At 43.7% G+C, this 24,575-nt stretch overlaps 1 protein-coding gene across 3 annotated transcripts in view; it reads left to right on the plus strand.

Annotated features, from left to right (window-relative positions):
* The window catches only part of mapre2 (microtubule-associated protein, RP/EB family, member 2), a 163,102-nt gene that overhangs the window by 100,933 nt on the left and 37,594 nt on the right, over window positions 1-24,575 (plus strand). For all 3 annotated transcript variants that reach the window (XM_068031799.1, XM_068031798.1, XM_068031797.1), the window contains exon 2: window positions 21,996-22,123. In XM_068031799.1, coding sequence (XP_067887900.1) covers window positions 22,003-22,123 — 121 coding nt within the window. In that variant the 5' untranslated portion in view covers window positions 21,996-22,002. The remainder of the gene's footprint in view (window positions 1-21,995; window positions 22,124-24,575) is intronic.

The following is a 24,575-nucleotide window of genomic DNA, read 5'->3' on the forward strand; positions in this document are numbered from 1 at the left end:
TCATTTATATAAATTCTAAAAATTTGAGGCTCCAGCACAGATCCCTATGGCACACCACTTGTTACATCCTGCCAACCAGAAAATTACCCATTTATGCCTACTCTGTTTCTTATTAGCTAGCCAATCTTCTATCCATGCCAATATGTTACCCCCTACACCATGAGCTTTTATTTTCTGCAATAACCTTTGATATGGCACCTTATCAAATGCCTTCTGGAAATCTAAGTACAATATGTCCCCTTTATCCACAGCACATGCAACTCCCTCAAAGTACTCCAATAAATTGGTTAAACATGATTTCCCTTTCACAAAACCATGTTGATGCTGCCTGATTACCTTGATTTTTTTCTAAATGCCCTGCTATAACGTCTTTAATAATAACTTCTAACATTTTCCCCAAGACAGATGTTAAGCTAACTGGCCTGTAGTTTCCTGCTTTCTGTCTCCCTTCCTTTATGAATAATGGAGTTACAGTCACTATTTTCCAATCTAACAGCACCTTCCCCGAACCCAGGGAATTTTGGAAAATTAAAACTGATGCATCGACTATCTCACGAGCCACTTCTTCTAACACCCTAAAATGAAGTCCATCAGGACCTGTGGACTTGTCAGCCTGTAGCTCCAACTATTTGTTCAGTACCACTTCTCTGGTGATTGAGTTCCTCCCTCCCTTCCATTTTCCGACTTAGAGCTAATACTATGATGTTATTTGTATCCTCAATAGTGAAGACCAATGCAAAGTATCTGTTCAATTCATCTGCCATCTCCTGATTATCCATTATTGATTCCCCAGACTCATTTTCAATAGGACCAACGCTCACTTTGTTAACTTTTCTTTTTTAAATAACTATAGAAACTCTTACCTTCCGTCTTTATATTTCTAGTGAGCTTTCTCTCGTACTCTAATTTTACCTTCCTTATCAATCTTTTAGTCATTCTTTGCTGTTTTTTTATATTCTGTCCAATCTTCCGACCTGCCTCCCATCTTTGCGCAATTATATACTTTTTCTTTAAGTTTGATACTATCTTTAACTGTTTTAGTGAACCACGGATGGCGGGTCCCACCTTTGGTATTTGTCTTTCTCATTGAAATGTATCTATTCTGTGTATTTTGAAATATCCCCTTAAATATCTGCCACTGCATCTCTCTCTATTGACCTATCCCTTAACCTAATTTGCCAGTTCACTTTAGTTAGCTCTGCTTTCATGCCCTCATAATTGCACTTATTTAAGTTTAAAATACTGGTCTTGGACCCACTCTTCTCTCCCTCAAACGGAATGTAAAATTCAATCATATTATGATCGCTGCTACCACGGGGCGCCTTAACTATGATATCATTAATTAATCCTATCTCGTTGCACAATACCAGGTCTAGTATAGCCTGCTCTCTGGTTTGCTCCAGAACGTATTGTTCCAAGAAATTATCCCGAAAAACATTCAATGTACTCCTCATCTAGGTTACCTCTGCCCATCTGATTTTTCCAGTCTATATGTAGATTAAAATCCCCCATAATTATTGTTGTACCTTTCAGACAAGCTGCCATTATTTCTTTGTTTATACCCTGTGATACAGTGTGGTTAATATTAGGTGGCCTGTACACCACTCCCAGAAGTGACTTCTTGCCTTTATGATTTTTCATCTCTACCCAAACTGCTTCTACATCCTGGTCTCCTGAATGTAGGTCATCCCTCTCTATTGTGCTAATACCATCATTAATTAACAGAGCTACCCCTCCACCTTTTCCTAGCTTCCTGTCCTTCCTAAATGCCACGTGCCCTTCAATATTTAGGTCCCAATCTGTCATCCTGCAGCCATGACTCTGTAATGGCTATCAGATCATAATTCTTTATTTCTATTTGCGCTCTCAGTTTCTCTGTTTATGATGGGATATATTTTATATTTATACTTTTTATACTTTTTGGGATTTTCTTCTCCCCTGCTGCTTTCACATGCGTTCAAATCCTCTGAAGAAGGAATTTTCCTCCACACAAGATCAGGGGGCAGGTTGTTCAACCTTGCCCGTCTAAGAGCGAAGTCCAAAGTACGGAAAGTCCTCATCAGAGAACTCCTCTTTGCTGACGATGCTGCTTTAACATCTCACACTGAAGAATGCCTGCAGAGTCTCATCGACAGGTTTGCGTCTGCCTGCAATGAATTTGGCCTAACCATCAGCCTCAAGAAAACGAACATCATGGGGCAGGATGTCAGAAATGCTCCATCCATCAATATTGGCGACCACGCTCTGGAAGTGGTTCAAGAGTTCACCTACCTAGGCTCAACTATCACCAGTAACCTGTCTCTAGATGCAGAAATCAACAAGCGCATGGGTAAGGCTTCCACTGCTATGTTCAGACTGGCCAAGAGAGTGTGGGAAAATGGCGCACTGACACGGAACACAAAAGTCCGAGTGTATCAGGCCTGTGTCCTCAGCACCTTGCTCTACGGCAGCGAGGCCTGGACAACGTATGCCAGCCAAGAGCGACGTCTCAATTCATTCCATCTTCGCTGCCTTCGGAGAATACTTGGCATCAGGTGGCAGGACTATATCTCCAACACAGAAGTCCTTGAAGCGGCCAACATCCCCAGCTTATACACACTACTGAGTCAGCGGCGCTTGAGATGGCTTGGCCATGTGAGCCGCATGGAAGATGGCAGGATCCCCAAAGACACATTGTACAGCGAGCTCGCCACTGGTATCAGACCCACCGGCCGTCCATGTCTCCGTTATAAAGACGCCTGCAAACGCGACATGAAATCGTGTGACATTGATCACAAGTCGTGGGAGTCAGTTGCCAGCATTCGCCAGAGCTGGCGGGCAGCCATAAAGACAGGGCTAAATTGTGGCGAGTCGAAGAGACTTAGTAGTTGGCAGGAAAAAAGACAGAGGCGCAAGGGGAGAGCCAACTGTGCAACAGCCCCAACAAACAAATTTCTCTGCAGCACCTGTGGAAGAGCCTGTCACTCCAGAATTGGCCTTTATAGCCACTCCAGGCGCTGCTTCACAAACCACTGACCACCTCCAGGCGCGTATCCATTGTCTCTCGAGATAAGGAGGCCCAAAAGAAAGAAAGATATTTTATATTTAATGTATATGGGCGTGGGGTCTTTTGACTCCATGCAATCAGATTTACTATGAAATCTTAAATTAATTTTTTGAGAGGCAGCTTATTGATACTTTTCAAATTAAAATTGAGTAGTTAATGTTAATTGTGTATCAGTTGTCTAATTATGAGGTGGAGGGTGTTAATTGGGGTATTTTTTGAGCACTTGTAAGGGAATACTTACTGAGCCTGGTGAAGGAATTGATTGAGGAGCTACATTTGCTCTGTACAATAAATGTGAAACTCAGTAAAGATAGGCTGCAGCATCTTCCATCCACAACAAGCTTTCTAGAATTTAACAGTTAACTGGATATCTTGAAGCAGAATGTAACACTGCTTGCTAATTTTTGCAATTTATTTATAACTAGTACTAAAATGTAATGGGGAATTTGGTTGTTAGTTAATGTCAATGGTGGAGCATTTCCTCCAGCTATACAAAATCATAAGCGTGTTTATGAGTAGGGTCTACAATTTCACTGTATTTCACTGTACACAGAACATAGAAGAGATCTTCTCTCTTTCCCCCCCCCCCCCCCCCCCCCACATCTTCCCCTGGTCAGAAATACTTTGATTACTGAACATTAGATAAACTTCAGTAAAAACAAGCTCCCCGGGTACCTGACAGAGCATCAGAGAAGCTAGCTCCAATGTGTTTCTGTACAGAACAACTTGTATAGAAAGCTTTTAATGTAGTACTTTACAGAGGTATAATTAAACAAAAATGAACTGACCAGGACATTAAAATAAACTCGTACTTAAACTCTGGCTCAAGTTGGGATTTAAATTTGTTTTCCTCTTCCTATTCCTAGCAATTTCTCAGCCACTTAGAGATGAGAGGGCACTATGATGGCTTTATAGGCAAAGATGTTGCTTAACAGAACACAGCCTTAAGGTCCCAGGTTCATTAACTGGACTTGGCTGAGTTAATTCATGCTAGCAATTAGAACGTCAAAATTACCTCCGTATCCATGGAGTAAGAAAAGGTAAAATCAATTAACTGTCTTATTCCTGATTGCAAACAGCTGCTGCCTGCCGGAAAGTGAATGAATGTGGGCATCGGGTGGGTACAGGATCTGTTCTGTTTTGTCTGTGAAGGTTCTCCATGACCTGCTGACATTTGCTGTCAGGGCAATTTGGCTACTTGGCAAGGTATTGGAGGGTTGCCAGTACCCTTGATGCTTACCACAGTCTGAGGCACCACTCTCGGAAGGAGAGCAAAAGTTGAAGAAACGTAGATAGTGGATTCAGATAATTGATATCCACGAAGTAGGTGGCCATTTGGTTGTAAAGTGACCTTTCCTTCAGGTAAATGGCCTGCTTAGTCCCATTCCTTTTTCATTACCTCCTTTTTTGGGTAAGAAATCCATGGCTGTTATTGCATCGTTAATGTAGAATTATTACCAGGAATAATTGTGCTGAAATATTTGTGCTTAAGGTCAATTTTACTTGAGATGTTTCTTTTATAGCCCATAACCAGCAATTCATGAAGGAAGTTTATTAACTATGTTCGGTTAATCTTTACCTATTACTAAGATTTATATGACTGAAAAGTCAATGGCTGTGAGAGATTCCAGCTTATGAAGAGTTTGTTGCTTTTGGAACAGCCTATTCATCTACGTACAATTTCTAACTATTGGAATTGAATTTTGTCCATTGTTCTGTTTAATTCTAGCATAGCACCCAATGATGAAATAAAGGAGAGAGAAAAAAATGTTGCGCCCTCACAGTGGTGTGGAATTGTTAAGTGGTTAGTGTATTTGTGCAACATGTGGAATGTTGATTCTTGCTTGTCATCTAGTCACACTAAAGTTTTGGCACAGAATCACAGCAGATTGTGTTCTTGTACATCCCATATTTCTTTTTTGGAGTTGTATTGGCTGCCACATCAGACAAATTAACTTTTCCCAAATGCTGCAGATACCGGAAGGGGGGAGAAGGAACAGGTTAATTTAAATCACAGAATTGTTACAGCGCGAAAGGAGGCCATTTGGCCCAATGTATCTGCACTGGCTCTCCAAATAAGCCAATCACTTAGTGCCATTCCCCTGCCTTCTCCCCGTAGCCCTGCACATTCTTCCTTTTCATATAACAGTCTAATTTCCTTTTGAGTGCTTCAATTGAACTTGCCTCCACTGCACTCTCAGGCAGCGCATTACAAGCCTTAACCACTCGCGTGAAAAAGTTTTTCCTCATGTAGCTTTTGCTTCTCTTACCCATTACTTTAAACCTGTGCCCTCTTGTTCTTGATCCTTTCGCAAATGGGAACAGTTTCTCCCTATCTACTCTGTCCAGACCCTTCATGATCTTGAATACCTCTATCAAATCACCTCTCAGCCTACTCTTCAAGGAAAACAGTCACAACCTCCAATCTATCTTCAGAACTGAAGTTCCTAATCCCTGGAATCATTCTCATGAATCTTTTATGCACACTCCAATGCCCTCACATCTTTCCTAAAATGTGGCATCCAGAACTGGACGCAGTATTCCAGCTGAGGCCGAACTAGTGACTTATATAAGTTCAACATAACTTGCTTGCTCTTGTATTCTGTGCCCCTATTAATAAATCCCAGGATACTGGATGCTTTATTAACTGCTCTCTCAACCTGTCCTGCCACCTTCAATGACTTATGCACATATACACCCCAGGTCTCTCTGCTCCTGCACCCCCTTTAGAATTGTACCCTGATATTGTCTCTCCGTGTTCTTCCTACCAAAATGAATTACTTCACATTTCTGTGCATTGAACTTGGTCTGCCACCTGTCCACCCATTCCACCAAATTGTCTGTCCTTTTGCAGTTCTACACCATTCTCCTCACAGTTCTCAATGCTTTCAAGTTTTGTATCATCCGCAAACTTTGAAATTGTGCGCTGTACGCCCAAGGTCCTTTAATATATATCTGAAAAAGCAAGGATCCCAACACTGACCCCTGGGGAATTCCACTGCAAACCTTCCTCCAGCCCAAAAAAGATCCATGAGCCACTATTTTTTTTTCCTGTCACTCAGCCAATTCCGTATCCATGATGCTACCGTCCCTTTTATTCCATGAGCTATAACTTTGCTCCAAGTCTTTTGTGTGGTACTGTATCAAACTCCTTTAGAAAGTCCATGTACACCATATCAACTGCATTGCCCTCATTCAACCCTCTCTGTTACCTCTTCAAAAAACACTCCAAGAAGTTAGTCAAACATGATTTCCCTTAAGAAATTGATGCCGGCTTTCTTTAACTCGCATTTGTCCATGTGACTATTAATTTTGTCCCAAATTATTCTAAATATTAGAAGTTAAATCAAAAATACTTTTTCTTTGAGAAACAGTAGCTTTATCTATCCTAATTATAGAGAATTAGTCAGAATTTTTTGTCCTCTTTTTGATATACATTTAAAGCAATTTTAGCATCTGTTTCACCCATCTGATGAAATACAAGATGATAGACTTTATGGCTGCACCCAAAAGGAGAATATTTAATTCTAATAAAACATTGTTCATTTCTCACCAAGGTATTTTGCAATAAATGCTACTATTTGGCTTTTCTTAAAAGAAATTTTTCCATGATGGCAACAGTAAAGGAGCACAAATCTACTTATGTCGATTTTTATATAAGCTTTGGTTTTCAGGCACTGACCTCTCGTGGCACATTTGCTGAGCTATTTTTTTGATCCCAAGTATTAGAAATGAAATCTGATAATTGGAGCCATCTAGAGGCATGGTTATTGAACCAAAGTCTCAATGCAGTGGGAACTCTTAAAATCTTTAACTAACTTGTCTGCTTTGCTTTTTATTTGCTGTATTTTCTAGCAATTGGAGAGCAGGAATTCACCATTACATATTCCGTCCTTCCGTTGTGACATCTTGTAAGCCGCCACTTGCTTTGCTTATGAAAATTAAATCATCCGTTTTTAACCTGTTATTTTGTGTTCAGTATAAATAAATTGTCAGCCAACCGCAGGCTTTTGACGAGAACTACCACTTCAGTGAATTTTTAAAAATTCATTCATGGGATGTAGGCGTCGCTGGCCAGGCCAGCATTTATTGCCCATCCCTAATTGCCCTTGTGAAGGTGGTGGTGAGCTGCCTTCTTGAACCTCTGCAGTCCATGTGGGGTAGGTACACCCACAGTGCTGTTAGGAAGGGAGTTCCAGGATTTTGACCCAGCCACAGTGAAGGATGGTGTGTGACTTGGAGGGGAACTTGCAGGTGGTGGTGTTCCCATGTATTTGCTGCCCTTGTCCTTCCAGTTGGTAGAGGTTGCGGGTTTGGAAGGTGCTGTCTCAGGAGCCTTGGTGCATTGTTGCAGTGCATCTTGTAGATGGTACACACTGCTGTCACTGCATCAGTGGTGGAGGGAGTGAATGTTTGTAGATGGGGTGCCAATCAAGCGGGCTGCTTTGCCGTGGATGGTGTCGAGCTTCTTGAGTGTTGTTGGAGCTGCCCCCATCCAGGCAAGTGGAGAGTATTCCATCACACTCCTGACTTGTGCCTTGTAGATGGTGGACAGGCATTGGGGAGTCAGGAGGTGAGTTACTCGCCACAGGATTCCTAGCCTCTGACCTGCTCTTGTCGCCACGGTATTTACATGGCGACTCCAGTTCAGTTTCTGGTCAATGGTAGCCCCTAGGATGATGTTAGTGGAGGATTCAGTGATGGTAATGCCGTTGAATGTCAAGGGGAGATGGTTAGATTCTCTTTTATTGGAGATGGTCATTGCCTGGCACTTGTGTGGCATGAATGTTACTTGCCACTTATCAGCCCAAGCCTGGATATTGTCCAGGTCTTGCTGCATTTCTACACGGACTGCTTCAATATCTGAGGAGTCACGAATGGTGCTGAACATTGTGCAATCATCAGCGAACATCCCCACTTCTGACCTTATGATTGAAGGAAGGTCATTGATGAAGCAGCTGAAGATGGTTGGGCCCAGGACACTACCCTGAGGAACTCCTGCAGTAATGTCCTGGAGCTCAGATGATTGACCTACAACAACCATCTTCGTTTGTGCTAGGTATGACTCCAGCCAGCGGAGGGTTTTCCCCCTGATTCCCATTGACCTCAGTCTTGCTAGGGCTCCTTAATGCCATACTAGGTCAGATGCTACCTTGATGTCAAGGGTAGTCGCTCTCACCTCACCTCTTGCGTTCAGCTCTTTTGTCCATGTTTGAACCAAGGCTGTAATGAGGTCAGGAGCTGAGTGGCCCTGGCGGAACCCAAACTGAGCTTCACTGAGCAAGTTATTGCTAAGCAAGTGCGGCTTGACACTGTTGATGACACCTTTCTTCACTTTACTGATGATTGAGAATAGGCTGATGGGGTGGTAATTGGCCGGGTTGGACTTGTCCTGCTTTTTGTGTACAGGACATACCTGGGCAATTTTCTACATTGCAGGGTAGATGCTCATGTTGTCGCTGTACTGGAACAGCTTGGCTAAGGGCGCGGCAAGTTCTGGAGCACGGGTCTTCAGTACTATTGCCAGAATATTGTCAGGGCCCATAGCTTTTGCAGTATCCAGTGCCTTCAGTCGTTTCTTGATATCACGTGGAGTGAATCGAATTGGCTGAAGTCTGGCATCTGTGATTTGATTTTTGATTTAGAGATACAGCACTGAAACAGGCCCTTCGGCCCACCGAGTCTGTGCCGACCATTAACCACCCATTTATACTAATCCTACAGTAATCCCATATTCCTCCCACATCCTCACCTGTTCCTATACTCCCCTACCACCTACCTATACTAGGGGCAATTTATAATGGCCAATTTATCTATCAACCTACAAGTCTTTTGGCTGTGGGAGGAAACCGGAGCACCCGGAGGAAACCCACGCAGACACAGGGAGAACTTGCAAACTCCACACAGGCAGTACCCAGAATTTAACCCAGGTCGCTGGAGCTGTGAGGCTGCGGTGCTCGCCACTGTGCCGCCCCTGTGATGCTGGGGACTTCAGGAGGAGGTCGAGATGGATCATCAAGTCGGCACTTCTGGCTGAAGATTGTTGCAGATGCTTCAGCCTTATCTTTCATACTGATGTGCTGGGCTCCCCCATCATTGAGGATGGGGATATTTGTGGAGCCACCTTCTCCAGTTAGTTGTTTAATTATCCACCACCATTCAGGGCTGGATGTGGCAGGACTGCAGAGCTTAGATCTGATCCGTTGGTTACGGGAACGCTTAGCTCTGTCTATCACATGCTGCTTACGCAGTTTGGCTTGCAAGTAGTCCTGGATTGTAGCTTCACCAGGTTGACACCTCATTTTGAGGTATGCCTGGTGCTGCTCCTGGCATGCCCTCCTGCACTCTTCATTGAACCAGGGTTGGTCTCCTGGCTTGATGGTAATGGTAGAGTGGGGGATATGCCGGGCCATGAGGTTACAGGTTGTGGTTGAGTACAATTCTGCTGCTGATGATGATGGCCCACAGCGCCTCCTGGATGCCCAGTTTTGCATTGCTAGATCTGTTTGAAATCTATCCCATTTAGCACGGTGATAGTGCCACACAACACGATGGACGGTATCCTCGATGTGAAGGCGGGACTTAGTCTCCATAAGGACTGTGCGGTGGTCACTCCTACCAATACTGTCATGGACAGAAGCATCTGTAGCAGGCAGATTGGTGGAGGACGAGGTCAAGTATGTTTTTCCCTCGTGTTGGTTCCCCCAGCACTTGCTGCAGACCCAGTCTAGCAGCTATGTCCTTTAGGACTCGGCCAGCTCGGTCAATAGTGGTGCTACCGAGCCACTCTTGGTGATGGACATTGTAGTCCCCCACCTAGAGTACATTTTGTGCCCGTGCCACCCTCAGTGCTTCCTCCAAGTGGTGTTCAACATGGAGAAGTACTGAGTCATCAGCTGAGGGAGGGCGGAAGGTGATAATCAGTAGGAGGTTACCTTGCCCATGTTTGACCTGATGCCATGAGACTTCATGGATTCCAGAGTCGATGTTGAGGACTCCCAGGGCAACTCCCTCCCTACATGTATACCACTGTGCCACCACCTCTGGTGGGTCTGTCCTGCCGGTGGGACAGGACATATCCAGGGATAGTGATTGCAGTGTCTGGGACATTGTCTGTAAGGTATGATTCCATGAGTATGACTAGGTTAGGCTGTTGCTTGACTAGTCTGTGGGACAGCTCTTCCAACTTTGGCACAAGCCCCCAGATGTTAGTAAGGAGGACTTTGCAGGGTCGACAAGGCTGGGTTTGCCGTTGTCGTTTCCGGTGCCTAGGTCGATGCCGGGTGGTCCATCCGGTTTCATTTCTTTTTATTGACTTTGTAGCGGTTAGGTACAACTGAGTGGCTTGCTAGTTAATGGTCATGATGAGCACATTAATCCACTGTACCTTACACAGTTCTTACAGTGACACTTGGCTACAATTCTTGGAACAAACCAAACAGTGAAACTAGTGAGTGGAGCGCAGGAGTAGCAGCACAGTCACAACGCCAAGGTACATAGAAATTGCAACAGACACTTGCCATTCGGCCAAATTAGTTAGTCCATGTTGGTCTCCACAAGAGCAGTAGTCCTGATTCTAAGACCCTACTTAGTTTGCATATCCTTATATTCCCCTTTCCGTGAACCATCTATCTAGCCTAACCTTAAATATGGACATTGTCTCTGCTTCAACACTGTTTCAGTGCATTCCACAGCATCACAGCCCCCTCAGTATTTTTAACAAAGTTTCTTATGTGTCCTAAATTTCTTGTGTTTAATTTTGTCTCTAACCTTGTATCCCCTAAATCTAGACCCCTCAAGCAGTGGAAGTAGTCTGTCCCCCTCTATTGTATCCCATCACTATATAAAACGTAACCCTATCAAATGACCCTGCAGTCTCCTCTATCTGAATTTTTCCAAGTCCTCCTTCATATTTATTTTATACCAAGCACCATTCTAGTGACTCTGTGCTATAATAAATCAATTAATTAATGAAAATCTGGAATTGAAAGCTAGTCAGCAATGTTGACCATGAAACTGCCATATATTGTAAAAACCCATCTGGTTCACTAATATCCTGTAAGGGAAGGAAATCTGCCGTCCTTGCCTCTCTCGCCTACATATGACCCCAGACCCACAACAATGCGGTTGGCTCTGAACTCCCCTCTGAAATGGTCTAGCAAGCCATTCAGTTGTGCAAAACCGCCACATAAAAGTTGCAAAGGAATAAAACTGGATGCAGCACCAGAAACAACAACAGCAAACCCAGTCCTGTGGACCCTGCAAAAAAAAAAGTCCTCATTCATGTCCAGGGGCTAATGCCAAAATTGGGACAATTGGCAACAGCCTGACATAGTTGTACTTGAACAGACTTGCAGGTTGATAGGTAAATTGGCCATTGTAAATTGTCCCCAGTGTTGGTAGGTGGTAGGAGAATGGTGGGCATGTGGTAGGGAATATGGGATTAATGTTGGATTAGTATAAATGGGTGGTTGTTGGTCAGCACAGACTCGGGCCAAATGGCCTGTTTGAGTGCTGTATCTCTCTATGACTCTATGACTTGCATCCAATGTCCCAGACACCACTATTACCATTCTTGGGTATATCTTGTCCCACCTTCAGGACAGATGCATCAGAGGTGGTGGCACAGTGGTATACAGTCAAGAGGGAGTTGCCCTGGGAGTCCTCAATGTTGTCTTTGGACCCCATGAGGTTTCATGGCTTCAGGTCAAACATAGGCAAGGAAACCTCCTGCTGATTGCCACCTACCCCCCTCCCTCAGCTGATGAATCAGTACTCCTCTTTTCAACACCAGTTGGAAGAAGCACTGAGGGTGGCAAGGACGCATAATGTACTCTGTGGCTAGGTAGCACCACTACTGACCATGCTGGCCGAGTCCTGAAGAACATATCTGCCAGACTGGGTCTGCGGCAAGTGGTGAGCGAAGTAACGAGAGATTGTTAGATCAGGTGAGGAGTCGTCGAAGGGTTCCCCTCTTTTCCCTCTGCTTGTTTGACCACAACAGGTTTATTTTTAAAGTGGATATACTTGCCAATTCAGTGAGTGCTTAACTGTTTATGTTCCATGATCGTAAAAAGAATCAATTGGACAGGTTTTCTTGAGTTTAACAAAGAAAGAGGCTCGCTTTATTGTCCTTAAACTGATCTAAGTAAAATAACAAAATATGCTCCAACTTTCTCTCTCTCACTCTCACTCACTCTCACTCACTCTCACTCACTCTCACTCACTCTCACTCACTCTCACTCACTCTCACTCACTCTCACTCACTCTCACTCACTCTCTCTCACTCTCTCTCACTCTCTCTCACTCACTCTCACTCACTCTCACTCACTCTCACTCACTCTCACTCACTCTCACTCACTCTCACTCACTCTCACTCACTCTCACTCACTCTCACTCACTCTCACTCACTCTCACTCACTCTCACTCACTCTCACTCACTCTCACTCACTCTCACTCACTCTCACTCACTCTCACTCACTCTCACTCACTCTCACTCACTCTCACTCACACTCACACTCTCACTCACTCTCACACTCACTCACTCACACTCACTCACTCACACTCACTCACTCACACTCACTCACACTCACTCACACTCACTCTCACACTCACTCTCACACTCACACTCACACTCACTCTCTCTCTCTCTCTCTCTCTCTCTCTCTCTCTCTCTCTCTCTCTGCACACGGGTTACAGAGTGGGGAAGGATAGGTTGGTCGAACTAGAGTCCCAAAAAATAAAAGGGGTATACAGTCTGCGGAGGTTGGTGACTCGGCTGGCTTCAGGCTGAATTCGGTGGTTGTGCAACTTTCCTTTGGTCCTGAGGCTTCCGGTTTGAAGATGTGGATGCTGATTCGGTGGTTCCCCAGGAGGCAGCAATGTGGCTGATTTCCTTCAAGGGGATCTCTGTTCTTTCCAGAAACATCTCCAAACTCTCAGGAGCTCCCCCCCCCTCAGGCTTATGTCAGTAAGCATAGTGAGCATCGATTAGTGAACAGACTAACACAATCAAACACAGGTCAGTTAAACCACTGAACATGTCCGTCTGCATCAGGGAATATGCCTTGATGCTCATTGTCAGCAGGCAGAGTTTGAAGCTTGCAAGGTTTGAGTGGTTCATCTCCACTAGTTTAATCAGGTTTCCAACCGATGGATTAAAAAAATTATCATATGACCTATCATATTTTTGTGACACCTGCACACCACGTGAAATGAAATGCGATGAAAGGAGCATTTAATTGTAAGGTTGTAGATAAAAAGAAGATACTGTACATGCACATTCATCACCAAACACTCACTTATCAATCTCTCACTGCCATAACTGTGCTCAGGTCCAGTTTTCATCCAGGATGATTCTGTGCTGATTCTGGATAAAGCATCAGCTGTCACATTGTTTTTCCCTGCATTGTGGGTAATCTTTCGGTGGTTAAGTCGCAAAAGCAGGCTCCATTTGGAATAGCCTTTGGAAGGTGACTTGGGGTATTTCTTTATTTCAAATGGCATCATGCGACATGGGAATAAGCTGTCTGGGGTAACAAAAACTGAGATCTCTTTAGCTCGTGTGGTTAAGGGAACCTGCCAGTATCCTTTTAACAAATCTATTTTTGTTATGTAGGTGACATTTCCTACTCTATCGATGCAGTCTTCCAGCTCTGGTCACTGCATTAACCTCCCTGTAATTAATGCAGAGCCTTGTTGAGCCATCGGGTTTGGGGTCAAGCACAACTGGTGAACTCTAGCTGCTGTGACTGGGCTCACTCAGCTTGTGCTCCAGCATGTACTGAATTTCCTCCCAAACTCGAGTCAGTTTCCTGGGACCGAGGCAATAGAGATTTTGTTTTATGGGAGATGTCTCTCCTACGTTCACATCATGTGCACCCTGGTTTGTCCCTGAAGATCTCTTTAAATGCTGTGAGCAGCCTTGTTCGGTCTGCTCCCTGTTCTGCGTTTAAATAGGATAATACGGTGTCTAATCTCATTCCCATTTTGGTGTTAGCTAACTGGACAGTAGGGAATTGGATGTGGGAATTCTGCAGGCCTGCCTTTAACTCATCCTCACTGTCCCTTTTGCCGCCCTCTTTTTACTGACTGCCTGACAGACCTGTGCTTGTTTGTCCCCTTCCCAGCTGTGCTATTGCTTTAACAGATTGATGTGACACAGCTTTTGCTTTTTCCTCTGATCTGGGCTGTCAATTAAATAATTCACCTTTCTTTGCTTTTAATTCACCTTTCTAATTGTCTTTACTACTCTGGACTAGCCACTGAACCGGGCTTTCAGTGGTTTACCCTGTATTGGTAGTAGCATTAACACATGGTCTCCAGACTGAAATGTTCTGGCCTTGGTCTATTTATCTGCCTGCCTTTTCATAGTTATCTGGGAGGTTATTAGGTGTTCCTGAGCCACCGCACAGGCTCTCGTGAGCAGCTTATGGGACATGGAGATGTAGTCGAACACGGAAGGTTCGTTCCTGTGTCCTATAATCCTCTCCTTGATTAGTTTTAGAGGACCTCTTATCTCATGTCCGTAAACTAATTCAAAGGGACTAAAGTCAGTGGACTCATTGGGTGAATCCCTGCTGGCAAACAGATGAAATCTCAGTCCTTTGTCCCTGTCGTAGGGGTACTCATAGCAGAATGCCCTGATGATTGTCTTTAGGATCTTGTGGCTGTGGGTGGTAGACTGAGGACTTTAGCTGGGTTATGCACAGATTACCCATAACCTTTTGAAACCTACTGGACGTAAAATACATACCCTGATCTGACTGGATCTCGGCAGGCAGCCCATATCGGATAAAGAATTGGGTTAGCCTCTCCACCATTACCTTGGCAGGGATAGTTCTTTTGGGGTGGTCTCTGGAAATTGGGTAGCCACAACCATAATGGTGAGAAGATACTGGTAGCCTCCTTTTTTGTTTCTGGCTGGAGCCCTTCACAGTCCACCAGCACCTTGCTGAATGTTTCCCCAAAAGCCAGTATGGGAATTAGGGGCACAGATTCTCTTGTAGTTTGGTGCTTCTCCACAGCCTGGCACGTGTGGCAAGTTTTACAGAACTCAACCACGTCCTTGTGGAGTTGTGGCCAGTTAAAACGCTGGCTTATGTGGGCTTGGGTTTTTCGGATACCGACATGTCCAGCCATTGGAATTTCATGGGCTATCATCACTATTTCTCTACAGTACCTTAACGGTACCACTACCTGGTGGACCACTGCCCACTCTTCACAGGTTTGTGAGGAGGTCTCCACTTCATCAGCATTTTTTTTTAATTCATTCATGGGATGTGGGCATCGCTGGCCAGGCCAGCATTTATTGCCCATCCCTAATTGCCCTTGAGAAGGTGGTGGTGAGCTGCCTTCTTGAACCGCTGCAGTCCATTTGGGTAGGTATACCCACAGTGCTGTTAGGAAGGGAGTTCTAGGATTTTGACCCAGCGACAGTGAAGGAACGGCGGTATAGTTCCAAGTCAGGATGGTGTGTGACTTGGAGGGGAACTTGCAGGTGGTGGTGTTCCCATGTATTTGCTGCACTTGTCCTTCGAGTTGGTAAAGGTCGTGGGTTTGGAAGGTGGTGTCTGAGGAGCCTTGGTGCGTTGCTGCAGTGCATCTTGTAGGTGGTACACACTGCTGCCACTGTGCGTCGGTGGTGGAGAGAGTGAATGTTTGTAGATGGGGTGCCAATCAAGCGGGCTGCTTTGTCCTGGATGGTGTCGAGCTTCTTGAGTGTTGTTGGAGCTGCACCCATCCAGGCAAGTGGAGAGTATTCCATCACACTCCTGACTTGTGCCTTGTAGATGGTGGACAGGCTTTGGGGAGTCAGGATTCCGAGCCTCTGACCTCTTCTGACTGTACAATTCCGGGATGCAGAGGGATCTAGGTGTTCTAGTGAATGACTCTCAAAAAGTTAGAATGCGGGTACAGCAAGTCATAAAGAAGGCTAATGGAATTCTATCCTTTATTATGAGAGGAATTGAAAATAAAAGTAAGAATGTCATGCTTCAGTTATACGGGGCATTGGTGAGACCACATCTGGAATACAGTGTGCAGTTTTGGTCTCCTTACTTAAGGAAGGATGTGAATGTGTTAGAGGAGATTTACCAGATTGATAACTGGAATGCGTGGCTTGTTTTCACAGTTTTGCACTTTAAAAGAGTGAAGTATATAAGATCCTGAACGGTCTTGACAAGGTGGATGTGGAAAGGATCGTTCCTCTTGTGTGTGAGTCCAGAACTCGGGGGCACTGTTTTAAAATTAGGGGTTGCGCTTTTAAGACAGAGGTGGGGAGAAGTATTTTCTGAGGGTTGAGAGAGACAAACAGATCAGCCATGATCTTATTGAATGGGTTCAGGCTCAAGGGGCCGAATGGCCTACTTCTGCTCCTAAGTCGAATGTTCATACATATATTTGCAGCTGGTGGGCAGGTTTTGGGGATTTGGGAAGTCGGTTACTCGCCGCAGAATTTCCCATCTCTGACCTCTTGTAGCCACAGTATTTATGTGGCTCCTCCAGTTTGATTTCTGGCCAATAGTGTCAGAGGTTCCCGCTCCTGTATCATCCTCCCCTCCCCTCCCCCCCCCCCCCCCCACTTACTGATGGTTATTGACTATAGGATTTTATGAAGGACAAATTGCACAGACACAGGGTTAGGCTGAATCACAAACTTGTTTATTAAAACCCTCCTAACACTCTGATACAAAGATCTCTAAACTAATTTAAAGGACACCACACGACACCTTGAATGATTCGTACGATTTAAATCCCTCCATAATTTAACCTCGGCTCCCACCCAAACATACAAGTCACCACGGCTTATAAGATAAACCTTTTTGAAAAACCACAGGCGAAACCCCACGTTTCTGTCTCAAACTCACTCAATTCAAAACCCCAAAACCTCCCAGGATTTATTTGCTATACTTAAAATTGCTTTGAACTCTCAGCCCCAAGTACCCCTTGGATTTGGCTGATAACTTACAATCCTCCACGTGGCTGGGCCTTCTGGTGAGAATTTGTAGGTACTCGAGTCAGGTTGACCGTTCCTGACCCACCCTCCTTGACTGCAGTACCAAACCTTTCGATCTTGTCCTTTATATGATGATCCTTATCGAAATATCATAAATGCATCTCTTGAAGCCATCCTGCTTGATGGTCAGCGCTTAGCACCTTTTTAATCTTTTTCCTGTGTTACCTGTCTGGTCCAGACAGATCCATTTGGTGCTGATATTTCTATGACCGATAACAATGAACTCTACCGAGGTGAGGTGTTCCAGGCTCCAGAGCTGATATAAATGAAAAGGTTTCTCCCCTGTCTTAGGAGTGAATGCTGTGGTCTGGGGCCGCCAGTAAGTTGTAACAATGGCCTCCCCAATTACTTAACATGATGGCACTTAACATCCTGGGTGTCACTGTTATGATAATGTCCCAAATTCCATCCTTTAACAGTATCAGTTCTGTTGTGATGTTGGAATGTTTGAAATTGACCCATTGGAATGCCGCCTGCCTCGATGTGCTTTGTGTTGAGGTTTGGCTCTCATTCACAGTACTAGTGTCCGTGGGGCTTGGGGTTCCTTCCCCATACTCCACGAAGTCCAGTTTTAAAGTCCAGTTGGGGGGAGGGGCAATTCCGATCCCACAATGATAACCCCCAGGATGTTGATGGGCGATTCAGTGATGGTAATGCCATTGAATGTCGGGGAGATGGTTAAATTCTCTGTTATTGGAGATCATCATTGCCTGGCACTTGTGTGGCACATGTGTTATTTGCCACTTAACGGCCCTGAATGTTGTTCAGGTCTTGCTGCATATGGATACGGACTGCTTCAGTATCTGATGATTTGCGAATGGTACCGATCATTGGGCAATCATCAGCAAACGTTTCCACTTCTGACCTTATGATGGAGGGAAGGTCATTGATGAAGCAGCTGAAGATGGTTTGACTTAGGACACTACATTGAGGAACTCCTGCAGCAGTGTCCTGGGGCTGAGATGATTGACCTCCAACAAGAACCATCTGCCTTTGCACTTTCTTTGCATTCGTTCCTGGGATGTGGACGCTTCTGGCTAGGCCAGCATTTATTGCCCATCCCTAACTGCCCTTGAGAAGTTGGTGATGTGCTAGGTCTGAATCCAACCAGTGGAGAGTTTTCCCCCTTTTTTGATTCTCATTGACTCCAGTTTGGCTAGGGCCCCTTGATGCCACACTTGGTCAAATGCTCCCTTTATATCCAGGGCAATCACTCTCACCTCACCTCTTGAGTTCAGCTCTTTTGTCCATGTTTGGACCAAGGCTGTAATGAGGTCAGGAGCCGAGTGGCCCTGGCAGAGTGTAAACTCAGCATCGGTGAGCCGATTATTGCCGTGTAAGTGCTGCTTGATAGCACTGTTGACGACACCTTCCATCACTTTGCTGATGATCGAGAGTAGACTGATGGGGCAGTAATTGGTCGGGTTGGATTTGTCCTGCTTTTTGTGTACAGGACATACCTGGGCAATTTTCCACATTGTCAGGTAGATGCCATGTTGTAGCCGTACTGAAACAGCTTGGCTAGTGGTGTGGCTAGTTCTGAGGCACAAGTCTTCAGTACTACAGCCAGGGTGTTGTCAGGACCCACAGACTTTGTAGTATTCAGTGCCTTCAGTCGTTTCTGGATATGTTTAGAGATACAGCACTGAAACAGGCCCTTCGGCCCACCGAGTCTGTGCCGACCATCAACCACCCATTTATACTAATCCTACACTAATCCCATATTCCTACCACATCCCCATCTGTCCCTATATTTCCCTACCACCTACCAATACTAGGGGCAATTTATAATGGCCAATTAACCTATCAACCTGGAGTGAATCAGATTGGCTGAAGACTGGCATTTTTGATGCTGGAGACCTCAGGAGGAGGCAGAGATGGATCAACCACTCGCCACCTGGCTGAAGATGGTTGTGCATGCTTCAGCCTTTTCTTTCGCACTGATGTGCTGGGCTTCCCCCATCATTGAGGATGGGGATATCTGTGGAGCTTCCTCCTCCTGTTAATTGCTTAACTGTCCACCACCATTCGCAATTGGATATGGCAGGACTGCGAAGCTTTGATCTGATCCATTGGTTATGGGATTGCTTAGCTCTGTCTATTGCCTGCTGCTTCTGCTGTTTGGCACGCAAGCAGTCCTGTGTTGTAGCTTCACATTTGGGTTGACATCACATTTATAGGCATGCCTGCTGCTGCTCCAGCCATCACCTGCACTCTTCATTGCACCAGAGTTGATGGTAATGGTAGAGTAAGGGATATGCTGGGCCATGAGGTTGCAGATTGTGTAATGCAATTCTGTTGCTTCTGATGTTGCACAGTGCCTCGTGGATGCCTAGTTTTTTTGTCAAATCTGTTCTGAATTTATCCCATTAAGCACCGTGGTGTTCCCACACAACACGATGGAGGGTATAGTCATTGTGAAGACAGGATTTTGTTTTCACAAGAATTGTGCATTGGTTACTTCTACCGATACTGTCATAAATGTGTGTGACAGGTAGATTGGTGAGGACAATACATAGTAGGGTTTTCCCTCTTGTTGGTTCCCTCACCACCTGCCACAGTCCCAGTATGGCAGATATGTCCTTCAGGACTTGGCCCACTTGTTCAGTATTGGTGTTACAGAGCCACTTTTGGTGGACATTGAAGTTCCCCACCCACAGTACATTCTATGGCCTTGCTGCCTTTAGTGCTTCTTCCAAATGGTGTTGCAAATGGAGGAGTACTGATTCATCAGCTGAGGGAGGAGGTAGATGGCAATCAGCAAGAGGTTTCCTTGCCCATGTTTGACCTGATGCCATGAGATTTCATGGGGTCCGGAGTCAATGTTGGGAACTCCCAGGGCAACTCCCTGCCAACTGTATACCACTGTGCCACCACCTCTGGTGGGTCTGTCCTGTTGGTGGGACAAGACATACCCGGGAATGGTGACAGTGGCGTCTGGGACATTGCATATATGGTGTGTTCTGAGTGTATGACTGTCAGGCTGTTGCTTTATTAGTCTGTCGGACAGCTCTCCCAATTTTGGCACAAGCCCCCAGATGTTAGTAAGGAGTACTTTGCAGGTTCGATAGGGCTGGGCTTTGTCATTTCTAGTGCCTAGATCGATGCCGGGTGTTTCGTTCAGTTTTATACCTTTTCAACTTTTGTGTAGTGGTTTTGTACAACTGAATGGCCTGAGGGCAGTTAAGAGTCAGCCATGTTGCTGTGGGTCTGGAGTCGCATATGGACCAGACCAGGTAAGGACATGAGTGAAACAGTTGGATTTTTACAACAATTGATGGTATTTTCATGGTCAGCATTGCTGACTAGCTTTCAATTTCAGATTTTTATTCATTAATTGAATTTAAATTGCACCAGCTGCCATGGTGGGATTTGAAGCTGTGTCCCTAGAGTATTAGCCTGGGTCTCTTGATTATTAGTCCAGTGACATTAAGACTATGCCGCCATCCCTTCCTCACCGCCCCCCCCCCCCTCCAACCGCACTTTCTAAATTTCTTGTCACCTTGGAAGTCCAGACTGGAATGTAGAAAGTTGGAGTTCAACATGTCAAATTACTGCAATGGGTTCGTTAAGCTCCCCCGATGCTTGATACAGTTGCATTCTATATGGCTGCTATCACCTTTTATATTAAATTGATTATTTTTCCGGACAAAGCAAATGGCCCGAGTTTAGTTTCTACTTGTGTTGCAATTAAAATGTATTTGCAGACATGATGGTATCTTTCTACGAACAGTGGTAATTTCCTGCGGATATTTTTATATTCTAGCTGTTGGTATAAACCAAAATTAAAACGGTCAGCAAAAACCCATAAGTAGGTACTGGAAATATAGAGACTTTGATTTCAAATGTGATTAATCTCCATATTCAGCACAAACATGAGTTAAAACAGGAGACAAAGCCCGATATTTAGGAAAAGTGGCAGGAGGGGTTCTAGATGAGAAACACGGAAATAAGTTTTCCTGTTGTCTTGTGATGGCGGGGAAGAGATCTGGTTGGGGCGGAGGGGAAAGCATGTTCAAAGGAGAAATGCAGCCCCCTTTAAAAGCTTTTACAGACCAACCTGCCCCCCCCCCCCCCACCTCCATATCAGTCACCCACCTTCATTTAAACCAGAAGAGGGCAGAATTGGGGTTGGTTTCAAATTTTAACCCAAACTCAGCCATTCTTGAGAGTTAAAATTACTCCAATGTCTTGATACCATTGTAGTAGAGATTCATGGGTCTGGACTGTTCAGCATAGAACTGGAGTACTGAAGTAAAATATTAATGAACCTCATTTATTTCCCCCACAGCAGTGTGTGTGTGTAAAGCAGCTCTCAGCGCAAGAATTAATGAAGTGTTTAATTAATCTTCAAAAATAAAAGCCCTGGCTAAATATAAATTGCTTAGTAATGGAATTACATGATATAGGGATGAATGTAGTCAGTGATATCCAATAATCCAGCAAACCTGATAATACTGTGCTACTGGGACTAAAGAAATGTCCTCTGTGAAAAGAAATCAGCCAGTTAAGGTGTGAGGATAGATAAATATCTTGGGAGTTTCACTTGATTTTCATCGATAAGGAATGAAGAAGTGGTAAAATAAGGAATCTTCATGGGCTGAGTAACCTTTCTCATGCTTCTCATTAACAATAGTTTCCTGGCAGAAATCCAGCTAAAACATATCATCTTTTAAAAGGTAAACAAGTGCATTTGATGGATTTTCAGTTTTTAACTAGGTGAATACTGTTTTTTTAAAAATACTGTATATGCAGTGTCTCATGCCATCTATCATGCTGTTTGGCAGTTGTGTAAAATGTACCTGTCTCCCAGTTCAATAAGTGTCATCAGGGTAAGGGGAAAAGAGCTGAATAAAAAAAAATGTTTGAATACAGATAACAAGTGACTGAATATGTCTAAAACAAACTATTCTGTTTTGAATTATTTTTCAGCTGGGGAATGGCTGTTAATGTGTATTCGACATCAGTAACTAGTGAAAACATGAGCCGGCATGACATCATGGCCTGGATTAATGACACAGTGTGTTTAAATTACACAAAAATTGAACAGCTTTGCTCAGGTAAGAATAAAGTCTTTTAAAATAAATCCCTTTTAAAGGTGCTTTAAATAATATATGGTGGCGACAGTCTCCACTGAAGAAGGCCTCTGACCTTTATTTTGTAGTAGATGAAATGATCCTTTGTACAGTAACATGCTAACACGTTACTCCTTGTTTAGAAACTACCTAATTCAAGTTGATACAGAATATTGGAATACTTCAAGTGGAAAGTTATTCACCTGAATGTTTACTTGTAAAGTATTGCTCTTTCTCAGTATATTCTCATTGCACACTGAGCATTGATGCAAAGCGAAAATCGCTAAAGTTCAAGCCAGAGACCATCCTGATTGGAGCAAAGCAGAATAAGACTCCCTGGTTTTGGTTTGTCATGGCATGGAGTGCAGTTTCAATTAAACCTGTTTCTTAAAAGTGTTTGGGCAGCATGCTGGATCCTTGGACACTCTCAACCCACCTAATTTTCATGAAAAAAAATTTTAGAGCTAAGAATTGTTCCCTCCACATTCTCTAAATATTAAAATAATTCTACTGTTGGGAGAAAAAGCTGTACAAGAATATATCTGTGGGTGCAAGAGCTCGCTTCTAAGTCAGACAATTGGGGTCCATGAGCCAAGCAATGTAAAAAGGGACTGCCTAGCTGAAGGTCAAACTACCACTACTGGTCTCAGGTGGTGGTGAGGTTTCCAGCTTAAACAAAAATGAGTTCCCAATGTGTGTGGAGGCTGGGTTCGCGAATTACTAATTTTAAAAAGAATTAAAAGTAAACTCTGCACATTGTGACCAGAGCCTGTTGTGTGCTGGCGGTGGAAACTTAAGAGGGCCTTTAACTTGTTTCACTGCAGCTGCTCTTGAATCAAACATACGAGAAAATTGTGAGAACCAAGTGCTGGAAATACTCAGCAGGTCTGGCAGCATCTGTGCAGAGAGAAAGAGTCTGTTTTCATTTCACAGTTCCAGCATCTGCAGTATTTTGCTCTTATTTTACAGGAGAAAGTTGTTTGTCTGAGGATTCCAGTTTCTATGTCAGCAGTTAAACTACTGTCCTTTAGCAACTGGCCATGGACTCCAAAACATTCTGAATTCCTCTCACCCAACAAATCGAACTCTCCTTTCTAGCTGTTGACTGGAGCTATAATATCATGTAAACACATCAACAAATATCCATTGATTACTTTCTTGTTGCATACTTTGTTTTTTTTCCTCCTTGTACATTAGAAATATAGTTGGTGCTTTGCCATTATTTTAAAGTAATGAAATTTGTATATAGATTGGTTTCCATTGATGTCTGCAATCTGAGCTAAGCTGATATTAACAAGGTCAGGAATGGAGCTCTTCCCTGAAGATTCCAGTATTCAGCTCCATTCTCAACTCCTCCATTGATAAAGCACCCCATGGTAGCTTACGGTAGGCCCTGGATAACATCCATGCTGGGACTGCAAAGTGGCTGATAATATTTGCAACACATAAGTACCAGGCAACAATGGTCTCAGAGAAATCCCAGCCATCTTTCTTTGACCTTTAACAATACCACCATAAACTCAGTCCCTAATCACAAGATACTTGCAAATACAAAATGAAAAATACAAAGCAACATCCATATTGGTTTTGTTATCTTTTTCAAGAAATGTTTTCAGAAATTAATATTAAATTTGTCTTGCAAACTCGGTGCTGATAGTGATTGAATTGTGTTGAAAATAAAGTAAAAATCTTTTTATCTAACCTAAATTCAAAACTCATGAACTGAGGATCTGTAGTAGCTGCCAGCTCCGAGCACTTAATTTCCTTTGAAGTCAGGTTACTTAATGAGTTAAAATTCATACGTAGAAAACAATCTATTTGATTCTGTGCCTGTGAAAGGCAGACAGCATCACAATGAATAATACTTTATCAATGACATTTTGCAAGCCTAGATATGCTACAGCATATGACTTTCCCTTGTCAAGGTTTATTGTCTATTTGGTTTGTCAGTTTAAAATCCTTTTCAAGCCATATTGGTTGTAATTTATTAGGCATTTTCATAGTTACTTCTGACAACTAGTTTGATTAGCCTCCTAAGTATTTTGTTTAATCTATAAACGTCCATGAATAGACAATGGATATATGCATTATATTTAACATATAAGAATATGTACTGTTACAGTACTTAGTACTCCAAATGTACACACTAATGTTATCATAGAAATGACACAATATTTTTACCTTTTGAACAGCAGTACACCATCTAACCTTTGTTTTTAAATGATGTGAGAAAATCATCACATTTGTGGCACCAATGTGCTTGGATACAACATAGTTGGTGCTGATTTAAATATGCTGAAACCCAAGTTTTTTTTTAGTTTAAAAAGTAAAATACTTGCACATTTATTTCATTCCTATGCCTTGAGGCTGTGTGTTTTTTTAGAATGTAGTACAACAGAAGTTTGATAGTAAAAATGGAAGCCATTTGGCCCATCAT

This window comes from Heterodontus francisci, chromosome 5 (assembly GCF_036365525.1).
Source record: "Heterodontus francisci isolate sHetFra1 chromosome 5, sHetFra1.hap1, whole genome shotgun sequence".
In the NCBI taxonomy this organism is placed as follows: Eukaryota; Metazoa; Chordata; class Chondrichthyes; order Heterodontiformes; family Heterodontidae; genus Heterodontus; species Heterodontus francisci.